Source organism: Anabrus simplex, chromosome 2 (assembly GCF_040414725.1).
Source record: "Anabrus simplex isolate iqAnaSimp1 chromosome 2, ASM4041472v1, whole genome shotgun sequence".
NCBI classification, from domain to species: domain Eukaryota; kingdom Metazoa; phylum Arthropoda; class Insecta; order Orthoptera; family Tettigoniidae; genus Anabrus; species Anabrus simplex.
The window spans coordinates 868598426-868614969 of NC_090266.1; the positions used below are offsets into that span (position 1 = coordinate 868598426).

Consider the following 16544-nt stretch of genomic DNA (forward strand, 5'->3'; position numbering starts at 1 on the left):
AGTACAATCGCGGCGCGACTAATCAACTTCAACCGACGACGACAAGTAGCTGCAGCAGACTGCCGTGAGGTTCGCGGCTACTATTATCACATCGGGCTGGGGACGCCTGGCACATGGATTCCGTTAGGTTCGTTTGAATCTTCTTTGTAGTATCACCGTTGCCTCTTCAACCGCCGCTTTGTTTGAATTTCATAATGCTTAAATTATTCGCATGATATCGAGGTGATATTTTATGAGAATCCTAAATTACCAGCATGCAGCATCTGGTCAGATCGGCATTAACTACTGCTCCTGTTAATAAAAAGAGTAGAACAAATGACAGTCTATCGGTCCTGGACCTCTCATATTTGCGGGCGTAAGGTTGGTAGTATCTCTTCTATGTCACTGCTGTCGAAGCTCTCTGTCACATCACCACTATATTTTCTGTTTAACTACCCTGGTTCAAAAGTTTGAACTTAACGTTCTTGGAGATGTTGGTCTACCACACTTATCTGTTACCGTTAGAATGTACCTGTGTAGGCGGCACTCCCTAATTCACACAATGCAAGTCTTACTCAGCCTTTCTTCACTTTTCAGGATGATAGAAACTGATGAATAAAATGAAATGTACTGTAGATCCCATTGCTCTTATGGTAGGTATATTAATTGAACCGTGAACAGGTGATATGGTTCAGTATGTCAACTACCCTTGCCAGCGCGATCCCCAGATCTGTCCCCCATTGAGCATGTTTGGGACCGGATGAAATGTCATCTTGCGCGGTCTGCACTACTGCCAGGAAATCTGGCCCAATTGAGGCACCAGGTTGGAAATCACATGGGAGGCCACTCCGCACGACTACATTCATCACCTCTACATTTGTCTCCATGGGAGAATTGCAGCCTGCATTGCTGCAGAAGGAGGGTATCCATAGTACTAGCGCCGACATTGTACACGCCCTGTCGACTGTACTCAGATGCGTATGGTTCCATCGTTGTGATAGTGTGATGTATACGTCCTCAAGAGAGTGTCAAAAAAATTTCCCTTTGCTGGGTCAACGAATTCATGGTGTTCCTTTTTCATTTTTTCTGGAGTATATTTTAGTGCGAAGTTTTTAGATACTCAAATAATTGTAATTTTTGTCTTGTGTCCTAGGAAGTAAGCGTGTTTTGCAGGTTTTTTGATATCACTGATGAAGAGAATGGTAAAATTTTTTTCAGAATAATTATAATTATTATAATTTATTATATTAATTATAATTTAATGAAAACAATAAATACTGACAGGGTGGACCCATTAAGAACCCTCTGTGTTAATTGATTGGCTGCATGGTGTGCAGTGCAGGCTGTGAGCTTGAATTCGGGAGATGAGTTGTCTGAACCCCACTATCGGCAGTCTTGAATGTTTTTTTGTTTTTTCACATTTTTGCACCAGGAAAATGCTGTGACTGTCCCTGAATTAAGGCCATGGATACTACCTTCCCAGTCCTAACCCTTACCTAGCCCATAGTCGCTGAAAACCTGTCTGAGTTAATGCAACGTCAAACGCTACTGTGCTGCTTTTTTAACTTGTGTATGCTGACCTTCACTGGATGTGGGACAAGCTTCAACAGAGTATTTAGATGTTGAATGACCAAGCAAGTGACAAAGCTGTTTGGGTCACGTTGCTATCAGCATGCATTGGGGGGATCGTGGGTTCGAACCACACTGTTGGCAGCCCTGAAGATGGTTTTCCGTGGTTTCCCATTTCCACATGAGGCAAATAATGGGGCTGTACCTTAATTGAGGCCATAGTCCACTCCTAGACCTTTCCAACCCAATTGCAGCCATAAGACTTGTCTGTGGTGGTGCAATGTAAAGCAAATTGTAAAAAGAAATAAAAATTGAATGTCATAATGTAGCATGCAATTTTCACTTTCATAGCTCTGTTAATTTATGATGGATTTGGATTATTTTTACAATATTTGTACCTTCAATTATCAGATTATATCATTAATACAGCTTACTTTAACAAAGGATTAAGTGTTTTTGCAGAGAATGGTAGGAGTGCTAGAATTATTATTGTGACAATTATTTATGCAAGGGAAAAAATTATTGTAATTATTCAGGCATATGAATAAGATAAGTTCCGTATAAACACTATGGAAGACCAGTTTGAATGTTAATTTAAGCTAGTCTACAATATTCAGAGCTTTCAATTGCCAAAGATGAAATGACAAATTTTCTAGACCAATTTGTAATGTTGTTATGGAAGTATTTTTATTTTTACCATTTAATGTTAGTTACATTCTATTTTAATTCCAGATGGATTGCTGCTATGTCAGAAAATACTGTTTCATATATCCCTACTGCTAACAAGGTTGTTGTACCACAGTGGTTGTTAGTGCCTCCATTCTTCCATTCGCAGTATCCCAGGTAAGTTGAAAATTCAACTTGTTTCTGAATACCTTAATTTATTTTGATAATTCATCGTGAACCGAGCTCGATAGCTACAGTCGCTTAAGTACGGCCAGTATCCAGTAATGTAGATGTTGATTCCCATAGGGAACCTAAAATATTTGTCCTGAATGAGTAAATTTATAATACCAATATAATGGTCCATTATTGGACATTATAAATTTTCCAGCTAACTCATTCTTGGTTGCCTGCGTTTCGCCCTCATGTGCTAAGTTAGGCTCGTCAGTTGGGACTTAGCACACCACCCAAGACGCAAGGCTAGTGCATACCGTGGAGGCCACTGCATAGGCTATTTGAATTCAAAATTCAAATTCAAATTCAAATTCAAAATTCAAATTCAAATAGCCTATGCAGTGGCCTCCACGGTATGCACTAGCCTTGCGTCTTGGGTGGTGTGCTAAGTCCCAACTGACGAGCCTAACTTAGCACACGAGGGCGAAACGCAGGCAACCAAGAATGAGTTAGCTGGAAAATTTATAATGTCCAATAACGGACCATTATATTGGTATTGCAGTATCCAGTATTCGGGAGATAGTAGGTTCGAACCCCACTGTCGGCAGCCCTGAAGATGCTTTTCCGTGGTTTCCCATTTTCACACCAGGCAAATGCTGGGGTTGTACCTTAATTAAGGCCATGGCCGCTTCCTTCCCACTCCTAGCCCTTCCTTGTCCCATCGTCACCATAAGACCTATCTGTGTCGGTGCGACGTAAAGCAAAAAAATATTTTTAAAAAATTCATCGTGAGTTAATGCTTAAGAAGTAGATTTTAAAGTTTAGTTTTATCCCTTAAAGATGCTCTGTCTTTAAAGAGGGAAGCAAATCTGTTTGAAGGAAATCGTCTTGACTCTACATAAAAAAAGAAATCTAGAACAATAAAATAAATCCATGCATGAGTAGAGAATTCTGCGAGAGCATTTGGTTGTCATGCTAACCTCCAGTTTTCAGTACATTACACATCTGCACTACCCTTCTGTCCATGTGCCCCTTTGAACTTGAATTTATGGCATAATTTCCCAAGTGACAATCATCTGTCTGTAAGGATGAAAAACATGAAATTCTGGGTTTAAGGCTCTTCTCTAAAGATAATAGGCAACTTGATGTCTTTGGAGTGTATAGACCGGGAAAGGGTAGTGCTGATGCTGATTCAGAATTATTGATAAGATAATCAGCTATGTTGGAAATGATATGGAAAGGAATGTGATAGTAGCAGGTGATCTCAATTTACCAAATGTCAATTGGGAAGGTAATGCGAACGACAGGAAGTATGAACAACAAATGGCAAATAAGTTAATATGGGAAGGGCAGCTGATTCAGAAAGTGATGGAACCAACTAGAGGGAAGAATATTTTGGATGTGGTGCTGATAAAACCAGATGAGCTCTATTGAAAAACCAAAGTAATAGATGGTATTAGTGATCATGCTGCTGTTTTTGTCGTAGTTAAAAATAAATGTGAAAGAAAGGAAGGTATTAAAATTAGGACTATTAGGCAGTACCATATGGCTGATAAAACAGGCACAAGGGAGTTTTAAAAAAGTAACTATGATCGCTGGAAAATGGTAAATAAAAATGTAAACAGACTCTGGGATGGGTTTAAAGCAATTGTTGAGGAATGTGAAAATAGGTTTGTACCTTTAAAGGTGGTAAGGAATGGTAAGGATCCACTATATTATAACAGAGAAGTAAAGAGACTAAGGAGGAGGTGCAGGTTGGAACGAAATAGAGTTAGAAATGGTTATGGAATTAAGGAGAAATTGAAGGAACTTACTAGGAAATTGAATCTAACAAAGAAGTCAGCTAAGGATAACATGATGGCAAGCATAATTGGTGGTCATACAAATTTTTGTGAAAAATGGAAGGGTATGTATAGGTACTTTTAAGGCAGAAACAGGTTCAAAGGAGGACATTCCAGGAATCATTAATGTACAAGGGGGGGTCTGTATGCGAGGATCTTCAAAAGGCAGAAGTATTTAGTCAGCAGTATGTAAAGATTGTTGGTTACAAGGATAATGTCCAGATAGGAGAGGTGAGTAATGCTAAAAAAGTATTAAAATTTACCTATGATAACAATGACATTTACAGTAAGATACAAAAGTTGAAAACTAGAAAAGCAGCTGGAATTGATACGATTTCTGGGGATATACTAAAGGCAATGGTTTGGGATATAGTACCATATCTGAAATACTTATTTGATTATTGTTTGGTTGAAGGAGCTATACCAAATTGAGAGTTGCTATAGTAGCCCCTGTGTATAAAGGAAAGGGTGATAGACATAAAGCTGAAAATTACAGGCCAGTCAGTTTGACATGCATTGTATGTAAGCTTTGGGAAAGCATTCTTTCTGATTATATTAGACATGTTTGCAAAATTAATAACTGTTTTGACAGAAGGCAGTTTGGGTTTAGGAAAGGTTATTCCACTGAAGCTCAGCTTGTAGGATTTCAGCAAGATATAGCAGATATCCTGGATTCAGGAGGCCAAATGGACTGTATTGTGATTGACCTATCTAAGGCATTTGATAGGGTAGATCATGGAAGATTACTGGCAAAAATGAGTGCTATTGGACTAGAAAAAAGAGTGATTGAATGGGTGGCTATATTTCTAGAAAATAAAACTCAGAGAATTAGAGTAGGTAAAGCTTTATCTGACCCTGTGATTATTAAGAGGGGAATTCCTCAAGGCAGTATTATTGGACCTTTGTTTTCTTATATATTGCACCTCTCCAGGGTTCCAGTGCATAATAATTCATCTTAATTGGCTTATGAAGTGGCTGAAAGGATTTCATTGATGAGACCCTCGAACAGACCCTGGATTCGAAGTCCATCACCCATACTTGAGTCTTTACTCGGCTGGCTCAAGAGCTTGGGTATGTGGTATGTTCGGAGAGGGGCTTAAACTGTTTCATTCTAAGTAGGGGGAAGGAGTCTCAAATTTCAGAGGAATACGAATATACTACTAAATGAGAAGGAAGATCATCTATTTTTGCAAACACATTTTTAATTAGCTAAGGAAACACTTGTAATATGCTACATAAAGATATGCCGAGATATTTCCATATGCAACACATTAATTCATAAATTAGGTTTGAGCTTCAGATGTCTCTTTTTGTCCATCATATTCGCATCTATCACTTCATAACCTTCTAAAATTATTGAATATACATCAAAAGGGCATCCCCTTTCAGAACTATTTAACACACGGAAGACCTTATCATATATCATATTAAAACACTTTACACATATCTTTCACAGAGGCATATCTCCTTTACAGCATGAATTATTTCACTCAATTTATCCTTCAATTTATATATCACAATGCCCTGAGATCATGTTAGCTGAGGTTTACTACAAAATTCCTGAGCGCATTTTAAACAAATGATAGTTATGTCACATTGTCTACGTTAATGACCTTGTCTAACTTATCAAACGGAGTATTAACTCCCTCATAACGCCTGCTTCACTGGGATTATCTATGCACTAATATTAACATGTGACATTTCAATTCAACGATGTCCCTATAAACCTTAAACATATCAATCAACAACAATATCTTACATCATATGACACATGATAAACACTCATTAGAAGAAATATCATAACACCCTGCATTTCAACTCCATGGGCCGGGCTGAGTGGCTCAGATGGTTAAGGCGCTGGCCTTCTGGCCCCAACTTGGCAGGTTCGATCCTGGCTCATTCCGGTGGTATTTGAAGGTGCTCAAATACGTCAGCCTCGCGTCGGTAGATTTACTGGCACGTAAATGAACTCCTGCAGGACAAAATTCCAGCACCTTGGCGTCTCCAAAAACCGAAAAAGTAGTTTGTGGGACATAAAGCAAATAACATTATTATTATCATCTCCATGGAGAGAACAGTATCTGGCATAATCCATCTCACTTGCCAATGGTGGGCAACAATCCTTGCCAGAATTTGGGACTTGAACCCAAGGACTTTGACGTGTGGGGGTATAACAACCTGAAAATCCTATAGCGGTCTTTACTTTAATAAAAACAAATAATAGAAACATGGGAGGATTTCACTCATCTATAAGATTTTGGATCTATATGACGATGTTAATTTCTTGATTTATGCATGTCTTCGTTGTACTATGGGAAGAAAAAAACAAACTAAATGTATCTCCTTTTACAAAGTGGCAAACAAACTTTGCTGGAGCCTCCCCTCACCATTCCCTCATAAAACTGTCAGGTGGGTCGGCCGAGACAGCCCGCTCTTCTCCCCTGCAGGGCAGAGCTTCAGACTTCACCTGCTATTCTTAAATATTCATATCATCGCAGAAACATTCTCTTCCTTCGAACCATTAATGCTCTCACCATAACATCATATACCAGCCTACATTTGGCCTCAATTATCTTATTCACAAGGCGGCGTTCTACATTGCCATACATATACCGGGTGGTACAGCTGCCCCTATTTTTTCCCAAACATATGCAACCAGCTAGGAATTAAATGTCGCTTAGTCCTATCTTGCGCAACATCTTACAGCAACTTTATGTCCAGTTTGTCCGATATAGACTTCCCCGCACACTGCAGAAACGGTACAAGATGCAGTAAGTGAAGTCTATCTCAAAAACACTGTACCATTTTATGTAGAGTGGAGTCCAATAGCTGCACAGCAGATGTGATAGCCTACGCGATGTAATTACTATCCTTACAGGGTTCCATAAAGTCATAAAACTGGACCACAAGACTATAACACATAAGTAACTTTACGAAGCGAGAATTTTCGCTCTTCTCGTGAATACAGAGTTATAAGAGCGAAAGGGTCCGGCGGGAAGTAGCTGCGCGGATTTAGGCATGTTGAATGTACGTGAATAAGCTACAGGGAGCAATGACAGTTCGAAACCTTATTGAGTCATGCCATTTTTTTCATTTCGTACTCTTCAAGGCACCCTTTACGAAGATCTGACTTTTCTGGTCTTGGATATTCTTCTAAGGAAGTTATAATAAACAGACATAATAATTATCGCCACATAAGTACCGACTACGGACTACTTCTTTGAGAATACCACCTGAAACATAATGCTGGACTCATTTAACCAAGTAATGGGTACATACTCTATTCGTAGGGAACGGTTGCAGCCATCTGGGCTTAAGAGAGAGACATGATTCTTTAGCACTCTCTGGTGTTTGCAGCAAGGTGAACCTGTCTGCACATTCGAGTTCAGAACTTTTACTATTCAAGATCAGTTTCGAAGCGATAGCGTACATTATTCCATTAGTACAGAGATACGAGACCTATTCCTCGTCGCCTGGAGTGACTACATGGTACTAATCGCAGCTAGCATGTGATTGATTTTTCATGGATTCATAGTTCGAGTCTAGCTACGAGCTTTTCATTTTTATTTTCATACTCTTAAGGCATTCGTTAGTTAGGGTTTAACTTATTAAGGTCTAACTTGTCCGCCTCTGTTGTGTAGTGGTTAGTATGATTAGTTGCCACCCCTGGAGGCCCGGGTTCGATTCCCGGTTCTGCCAAGAAATTTGAAAAGTGGTACGATGGCTGGAACGGGGTCCACTCAGCCTCGGGAGGTCAAATGAGTAGAGGTGGGTTTGATTCCCACCTCAGCCATCCTGGAAGTGGTTTTCTGTGGTTTCCCACTTCTCCTCCAGGCAAATGCCGGGATGGTACCTAACTTAAGGCTTCCTTCCCTCTTTCCTGTCTATCCCTTTCAATCTTCCCATCCCCTGCAAGACACCTGTTCAGCATAGCAGGTGAGGCCGCCTGGGCGAGGTACTGGTCATCCTCCTCAGTTTCATCCCCGACCCAGAGTCTGAAACTCCAGGACACTGCCCTTGAGGTGGTAAAGAGGGGATCTCTCACTGAGTCCGAGGGAAAACCCGACCCTGAAGGGTAAAAAGATTAAGAAGAAGAAGGTCTAACTTCCTTAAGTCTCAAAAGTCACTTTTCACCTTTAGAAATAAAGCATACATCAGAAAGGAATAATAACATGCGACTTTTATATGACAATCGGCTACAACGAATGAAGCGCACTGCACTTCTTACTGTCACCATTATGACACACCCATTCAACCAAACAACTGCGCACGTTCAACTCGAAGAACGAAAGGACTTCATACGTAGGGCACATGAAACAGCACATAGTAATCTTTACAGCAAAGTGCAGGCAGGTTCCACCACATACGCTGCAGCAAGCAAGAACGACTTACCTCTACCGTGCTCAGATATACATTAACGAAGGAGGTGGTCATTTTGAACATTTCCTTCATGGCCATGCACAAGCCCATTGCACCTCTGTCGGTAATAGCTTATTTTGCTGCAAGTAGCTCTTTTAAGAGCTACTTAGAAATGAACATAACAGAGCACCTGCAACATGAGAACTGATCATGATTTAGTTCTGTCTTCAACAACGCGACTCACACGAACATTTAACAATGAAATTTTAAAAATCGCTCTATGTAGTACCCGAACCTCTGACTAACGAACACCGCTTTCCTCCTCTAACTTCAAACACACTGGGCTATCACGAGCTTTCGATTGTCAGCGATATATCAACACTACTTCTAGTCATTCAGCCATCATATTCTCTGTACATGAAGTTTCTGTGATACAGAATTTTCATGATTCTTGACAATCATTCGGTATTTTATCGTTAATGCTGATTTCGTTGACACGAATAAACGAATTATATAAAGCGTAGTAAGACCAGACATCGCTGTTAGTAGCCGAGGTCAATATTTTTAGGTTAGGCTATAATCTGCGGGTTGCATAAAACTGAGTGAATAGGGGCAGCTGTACCACTCGGTATATTCAACAGGGGAATTCATATATTTAAACAACACTGTACTCTCAGAATACGAGCCTACAAATTAAGTTCAGTTTTCTCATCCCTCATGCCCCAAGACTATGCATATTTAAATAGAAGATCCTAGCCTTCAGAATTTAAAAAGAAATTCACGGTTAATCGCGATCTATATAATTCACTTACATCCCCACAGTTGACCTTGTGTTGTCTTGAAGTTTTCAGTCTTAAATCTATACAGGAGGAATTTCTACCACTATGTGACATGCAATCAAGAATGAATAATCGGAAACACTTATGATGAATCATAGCGTTTAATTGTAACTTTAGGATGACTGGATCATACTACAAAAATTTATCCCTTTACATTATGTCACGTCACCTGTAAGCTAGGCTAGGGCCTTATAACTACCATGCAATATTCCCCCATAATGACTGAAATAAGTGGTTCAACACCACGAAGAGAACCAAAAGAAAAATCAGACAAATAACTACAATCCCTCTGAAGCGCCGTTATGGTCAAATAAAGGTATTTACGTGCATGCTATTTATTTACGTTACCATGACTTTAACTATCATGCTTATAAGTTCAAAAAATATACTCAGCACTCAGATATCTGCGATCAGCTTTCTTCAGGGAGTACAGCCATGATTTAAGCTGCCATTACGATGTCTTCACTTGCGATGGCCCCCAGAGTCGTCCTCTGTCGGTTCATCTGCATGTTGGTTGGATCCTCATCTGGTGTCGGAAGTTCTCGAATATCTCTGCTGTGTTGGAGTAACTGCACGGCAGACAGCTCACAGGCCTTCTTCAAACCCGACGCTCTCGGAGGTCAAATATGCAAATGAGGGAGAACTAATTTGTCATAAATGCACTAATTGTGTTATGCATCATAACTCTGTTATGACTAGGGATACCATAAACTCAAACATCCTAGCCCTATATCAGTATTTGTCCTGTAGACCAATGTTGATACTTTCATTTGCATACTCCAGTTCTCCAAAAGTAATTCAATCTCAGAACACCGCACACTGGCTGGTCACCATCACAGGATATAAATGTTAAACATTTATGTTTTACTTATTACTGATCATTAGTCGACCCACTCCATTTCACTAATCATTGATATGATATACAACTCACTGTGTTTGAGAGATTACGGAGGGTACTGCCCATTCTACAGAAATGGTAGCTAATAAGCCGCTCATTGTTATTATAGGTTCAAGCCTCACTATAGCACTGCTATCGAACTATCTCGTTATTGGATCACTTCCTTCATTTAACCTCATTTATACGATCATTTATATAACTCGTATAATGCAGCATAATCCACTATATTCACTCAGATCAATTTCGTAACTGCACACGTAATAATTCACTTCAATCGACCACTTCGTTTTACAATCCTGTGCCGCTCTGACACATAATCAAAGTAAAATATTATCACATAAAGATCATAGCAAACTGAATTAAAGACATAACAGATATTTGGTACGCAGTGCACTGTCACTCACTATGTGTTGTCATTTACCATTACACAATACTGTTCACTAAGAACCTTCACAATGTGAAAACACTGAATATTGAAACCGAATATTTTCTAAAGAATGGGTCTGCTGATTAGACTGAATGCACTGGATATACTGCATATACTGCCGTCTCGCCACTAGCATTTATAGTGAGAAGCCTTATTTCTTGGAGAGGGAGTTAGGCCACGCCCTCTTGTCCAACAACATTCCGTTGAAAGGTAGATTTAAAAGTTGAGTTTGATATCAAATTAAAGCCTGTACATCCTTCTTTCCACTGATTAACTTTCGTTCCAAGTCCTTCGCGGGTTCATCTGTAATCATAAAAGCGTCAGTATCAATTCTCAGTGGGTGGAGCCTGACTCCTGGGATTTCTAAGTTTTCCTGGTCCTGTCAGAGTCGAACATATGGTTTCAATCTCCTCATGCCATCAACTATCTGCGTACTTCCTATTATTCTTATTATGTAGAATGGTTCTTGGCATGATAAATCCACATAAAGTCTCCTCATTCATCGAAGTCATAACTCGAAATTATCCATGAAGTATTTCTGAGTTATTACTGTTAATATCATCGAAACAGTTGAAAGCTATGCATTGGTACCACTAGATATTTAGGGGAATACATGGGGTGATATTGTCTCGCATGTTGAGACGACTTCTTTCAGGCTGTTTCGTGACCTCACTTCTCAGTCATGTGACGCTTGTCTCGTTCCAGCTCTCTCGCTTAGAGAAGGAGCGAACTCCACGTACAAGCGCTTGTACTCCCTCTTTTTCCCAATTGCGCGCAACGGGAGGAGGGGCGCACGACTCTACGGCGAGCAGCTCGAGTCCCAGAACCGTCAAGAATATCCTCGTTTGGTGGCTATTTAACGTAGAACTGCACGGAAAACGGCAGATTCTCTATGAAGGATGTCTCTATATACATATGACGATGTCATGAACGGTTACATTATATCCATGATATGTGTAAAGAAGTGGAATCAGAGATAAGGCTGTTTGCAGATGATGTTATTCTGTACAGAGTAATAAATAAATACAAGATTGTGAGCGGCTGCAGGGTGACCTCGATAGTGTTGTTAGATGGATGGTGGGCAATGGTATGATGATAAACGGGGTTAAAAGTGAGGTTGTGAGTTTCACAAATAGGAAAAGTCCTCGCAGTTTTAATTACTGCGTTGATGGGGTGAAAGTTCCTTTTGGGGATCATTGTAAGTACCTAGGTGTTAATATAAGAAAATACCTTAATTGGGGTAATCACATAAATATGATTGTTAATAAAGGGTACAGATCTCTGCACATGGTTATGAGGGTATTTAGGGGTTGTAGTAAGGATGTAAAGGAGAGGGCATATAAGTCTCTGGTAAGACCCCAACTAGAGTATGGTTCCAGTGTATGGGACCCTCACCAGGATTACTTGATTCAAGAACTAGAAAAAATCCAAAGAAAAGAAGCTCGATTTGTTCTGGGTGATTTCCGACAAAAGAGTAGCATTACAAAAATGTTGCGATGTTTGGGCTGGGAAGACTTGGGAGAAAGGAGACGAGCTGCTCGATTAAGTGGTATGTTACATGTAATAAATATCATTTTTGGTCTGTATTGATGATATTTGATTGAAATAACATTAAGTTATTTATTAGACCACCTAATCAATACAAAATCGTCTTGGATGATTTACATAAATTTGTTAACTAATAGTGGTACATGTTTCGCCTTCCCTGAAGGGATCATCAGCCATAGTCTTAACCTTAAATTAAAAATAAGCGTCTAAATAACATGTAATAATGAAATGAATTTTAAAATCTTGAAGAGATTTGAAGTAAAATAACAGTAAAAATAACGATGATGGTTTAAAAATACAATGTGATGAGATATAATAGTGGAAGTATTAACAAAATTAACACCAGAAGGCTGCTAAAATAAGTGCAATGGATAAAACAACAGATTGTTATACAACAAGTAGTAAGATTGCATAAAAATAAAGTTGATAGTCTGGCGGTTATAATTAGACGATGGCAAAAAATCGTATATAATCAAAGTAAAGAAGAGAGAATAAAAGTCAAAGTTAGTTCTTCAACTTCTATTCTACAACTTCATATCCTCAACGTGTTCTACAACTTCACCATATGCCTCTGACTTTCGTCTTTTATCTTCAAGATCATGATTAACTTCGGATCTCTCAACCAACCTCAGCCATAGTCTTAACCTTAAATTAAAAATAAGCGTCTAAATAACATGTAATAATGAAATGAATTTTTAAAATCTTGAAGAGATTTGAAGTAAAATAACATTAAAAATAACGATGATGATTGTTGATTTACACATATCATGGATATAATGTAACCGTTCATGACATCGTCACCGGGCGAGTTGGCCGTGCGCGTAGAGGCACGCGGCTGTGAGCTTGCATCCGGGAGATAGTAGGTTCGAATCCCACTATCGGCAGCCCTGAAGATGGTTTTCCGTGGTTTCCCATTTTCACACCAGGCAAATGCTGGGGCTGTACCTTAACTAAGGCCACGGCCGCTTCCTTCCCACTCCTAGCCCTTTCCTGTCCCATCGTCGCCGTAAGACCTATCTGTGTCTGTGCGACGTAAAACAACTAGCATGACATCGTCATATGTATATAGAGACATCCTTCATAGAGAAGGGGTCTTGGATGATTTACATAAATTTGTTAACTAATAGTGGTACATGTTTTGCCTTCCCTGAAGGGATCATCAGCCATAGTCTTAACCTTAAATTAAAAATAAGCGTCTAAATAACATGTAATAATGAAATGAATTTTAAAATCTTGTTATACAACAAGTAGTAAGATTGCATAAAAATAAAGTTGATAGTCTGGCGGTTATAATTAGACGATGGCGAAAAATCTTGAAGAGATTTGAAGTAAAATAACATTAAAAATAACGATGATGATTGTTGATTTACACATATCATGGATATAATGTAACCGTTCATGACATCGTCATATGTATATAGAGACATCCTTCATAGAGAAGGGGTCTTGGATCTTCTTCTTCTTTTCCTGCCGCTTTTTACACACCTGTGGGGTTGCGGGTGCGAACTGCGTCGCACATGTGGATTTGGCCCTGTTTTTACGGCCGGATGCCCTTCCTGACGCCAACCCTCTATGGAGGGATGTAAGCACTATTGCGTGTTTCTGTGGTGGTTGGTAGTGTAGTGTGTTGTCTGAATATGATGAGGAGAGTGTTGGGACGGACATATACACCCAGTCCCCGAGCCAGAAGAATTAATCAGAAGCGATTAAAATCCCCGACCCGGCCGGGAATCGAACCCGGGACCCTCTGAACCGAAGGCCAGTACGCTGACCATTCAGCCAACGAGTCGGACAGAAGGGGTCTTGGATGATTTACATAAATTTGTTAACTAATAGTGGTACATGTGGTACATGTTGGATTAAAAGTTCGTTATATACAATAGGATTGTTAAAACTGAGCCGTCTTCTTGACTTTATTAGGTATAGAAACGTAGTATTTTTAATGCTGTATGTATAGTGGTTGGAACTGTAATTTAATTTGTCCTACAGTTGTTAGGCGGACATAGCTTCTCAGTTGAATGGAACCCTCTACAGCGGTATACTTCGCGTGACGGCTGCAGCACAACGAGTGTGTCACACATGTTCTGTAATAAATAATGTTGTAAATACCATCCAACAACATTGTATTTTGTATTGAAAAGGTGGAACCCACTAGATTCTAATTTAATTGTGATCTCAGTTCAGTACGGACAAAAATATGAAGTTCCTTACGTTTAATACTGTCAGTGGAGAGATGGCGTGGGAGGACATCAGTAGACGATTAAGTTTGAGTGGTGTCTTTAAAAGTAGGAAAGATCACAATATGAAGATAAAGTTGGAATTCAAGAGGACAAATTGGGGCAAATATTCATTTATAGGAAGGGGAGTTAGGGATTGGAATAACTTACCAAGGGAAATGTTCAGTAATTTTCCAATTTATTTGTGATCATTTAAGAAAAGGCTAGGAAAACAACAGATAGGGAATCTGCCACCTGGGTGACTGCCCTAAATGCAGATCAGTAGTGATTGATTGAATTATTATTGTTATCATCATTATTATTATTATTATTATTATTGTTATTATTATTATTATTATTATTATTATTATTATTATTATTATTATTATTATTGTTATTGTTATTATTATTATTATTATTATTATTATTGGGGGCCATCTAGGACCATGTTATGTCTTGTACCATTTGTCAGTTTGCTTTGCTTTCTTCTGAGCCCAGAATTTCCTCATTCTCTGCAAGTGGGCCAGCTTGCGTTCTTCTGTTCAGGTGTTACCTTGTCTTCTTTTCAGTTGCTTGTCTCAGTTTATCCCATTCGTCAGTATCTTTTCGTGGAAGAGATCTATTGAAGGTGTCTTCAGGTTTTATATGCAGCATTTGGAGATCATCTTTGGTATTCATAAAGCAGGGCATTGTGGTTTTGGGTTTGGAGTCAAAAAAGTGAAAGATCTGTTTAGTTAGCCTGTTTCCGTCCATTCGTTTGAGATGACCGTAATATCGTGCCCATCTCTTACGGATTGTTTCTGTAATTTTCTCTTTTACTGTACACTTCTTTGTTGGACTTTTTGTAATGGGTTCCATTCTTGTAATTGGATCCCATGATACTTCTGATGATTTTGCACACTTTTTCCTCCATTTCTTCAAGGAGTCTTTTATTATCATTTAGGGATAGGGTTTCAGCTGCATACATAACTACTGGTTTCAGAACAGTTCCATAATGATGTAGTTTAGTATTTTGGGACAGGCATTTTTTGTTGTAGATTGAGCATGACATTTGATAGGCTATTTCAAGTTTGTGTACTCGTTCCTTAAGTGCTTCTTTGTCCAGTCCATTTTTCATTATGATCTCACCCAGATACTTAAATTATTCTACTCGGTTGATCTTCCTGTATTTTGTCTGGAGTTTTGCTGGGCCATCTTTGATGTTAGTTATTACTTCAGTTTTTTTCAAAAGATATCTGCAAGCCAGTTTGTTCATCGATTTCTTTTAGAAGGTCGATTTGCATCTTAGCAGTTTCTACATCATTTGACAGAATGGTGATGTCATCAGCAAATGCTAGACAGTCGATCATGATCCCTTTAGATTTTGTTCCAATTCTCAGAGGACTATAATCAGCTTCTAATAATTTTGTTTTCCAGGTCCTAATGATCTCTTCAAGCACGCAGTTGAAAAGCATCTGGGAGAGCCCATCACCTTGTCTGACTCCAGTTTTGACCTTGAATGAATCTGATAGACATCCTAGAAACTTTACTTTGGATTTTGTGTCAGTCAGGGTGGCTCTAATTAATGTCAGCAGTTTAAGGTCAACCCCGAATTCGTTGAGGATGTTTAGCAGAATCTCACGGTCTATCGAATTGTAGGCCTTCTTATAGTCCACAAAGACTGACATGTACTGTTTGGACCTGAAATTACAATGCCTGAAGATTGTTTTGAGGTTGTGGATCTGTTCAGCAGTTGAATGACCCTTCCTGAAGTCGTTGGTATTTGCCTATTTGATACTCGACTTGGGCTTCTAGATGTTCCAGGATAGCAAGTAAGAGAATTTTGTACATTACCGGTAGCAGGGATATTCCTCTATAGTTCTTGACGTTTTTCATGCTGCCTTTTTTGTTTTTGTGCAACGGATGGATCAACACCATTTTCCAGTCTTTGGGTAGGATTTCTTCTTTCCAAATTTGTTCTATTTGTTTCTGCAAGATTTCAACTGTTGCTTCAGGGGCATATCTCCAAAGTTCTACAATGACAGAGTCTTC

At 39.2% G+C, this 16544-nt stretch overlaps 1 protein-coding gene across 1 annotated transcript in view; it reads left to right on the plus strand.

Moving 5' to 3' along the window:
• The window catches only part of LOC136863150 (endothelin-converting enzyme 2), a 539501-nt gene that overhangs the window by 484785 nt on the left and 38172 nt on the right, over positions 1-16544 (plus strand). The window contains exon 12 of the mRNA XM_067139494.2: positions 2281-2391. Within this exon, the coding sequence (XP_066995595.1) occupies positions 2281-2391 (111 nt within the window). The remainder of the gene's footprint in view (positions 1-2280; positions 2392-16544) is intronic.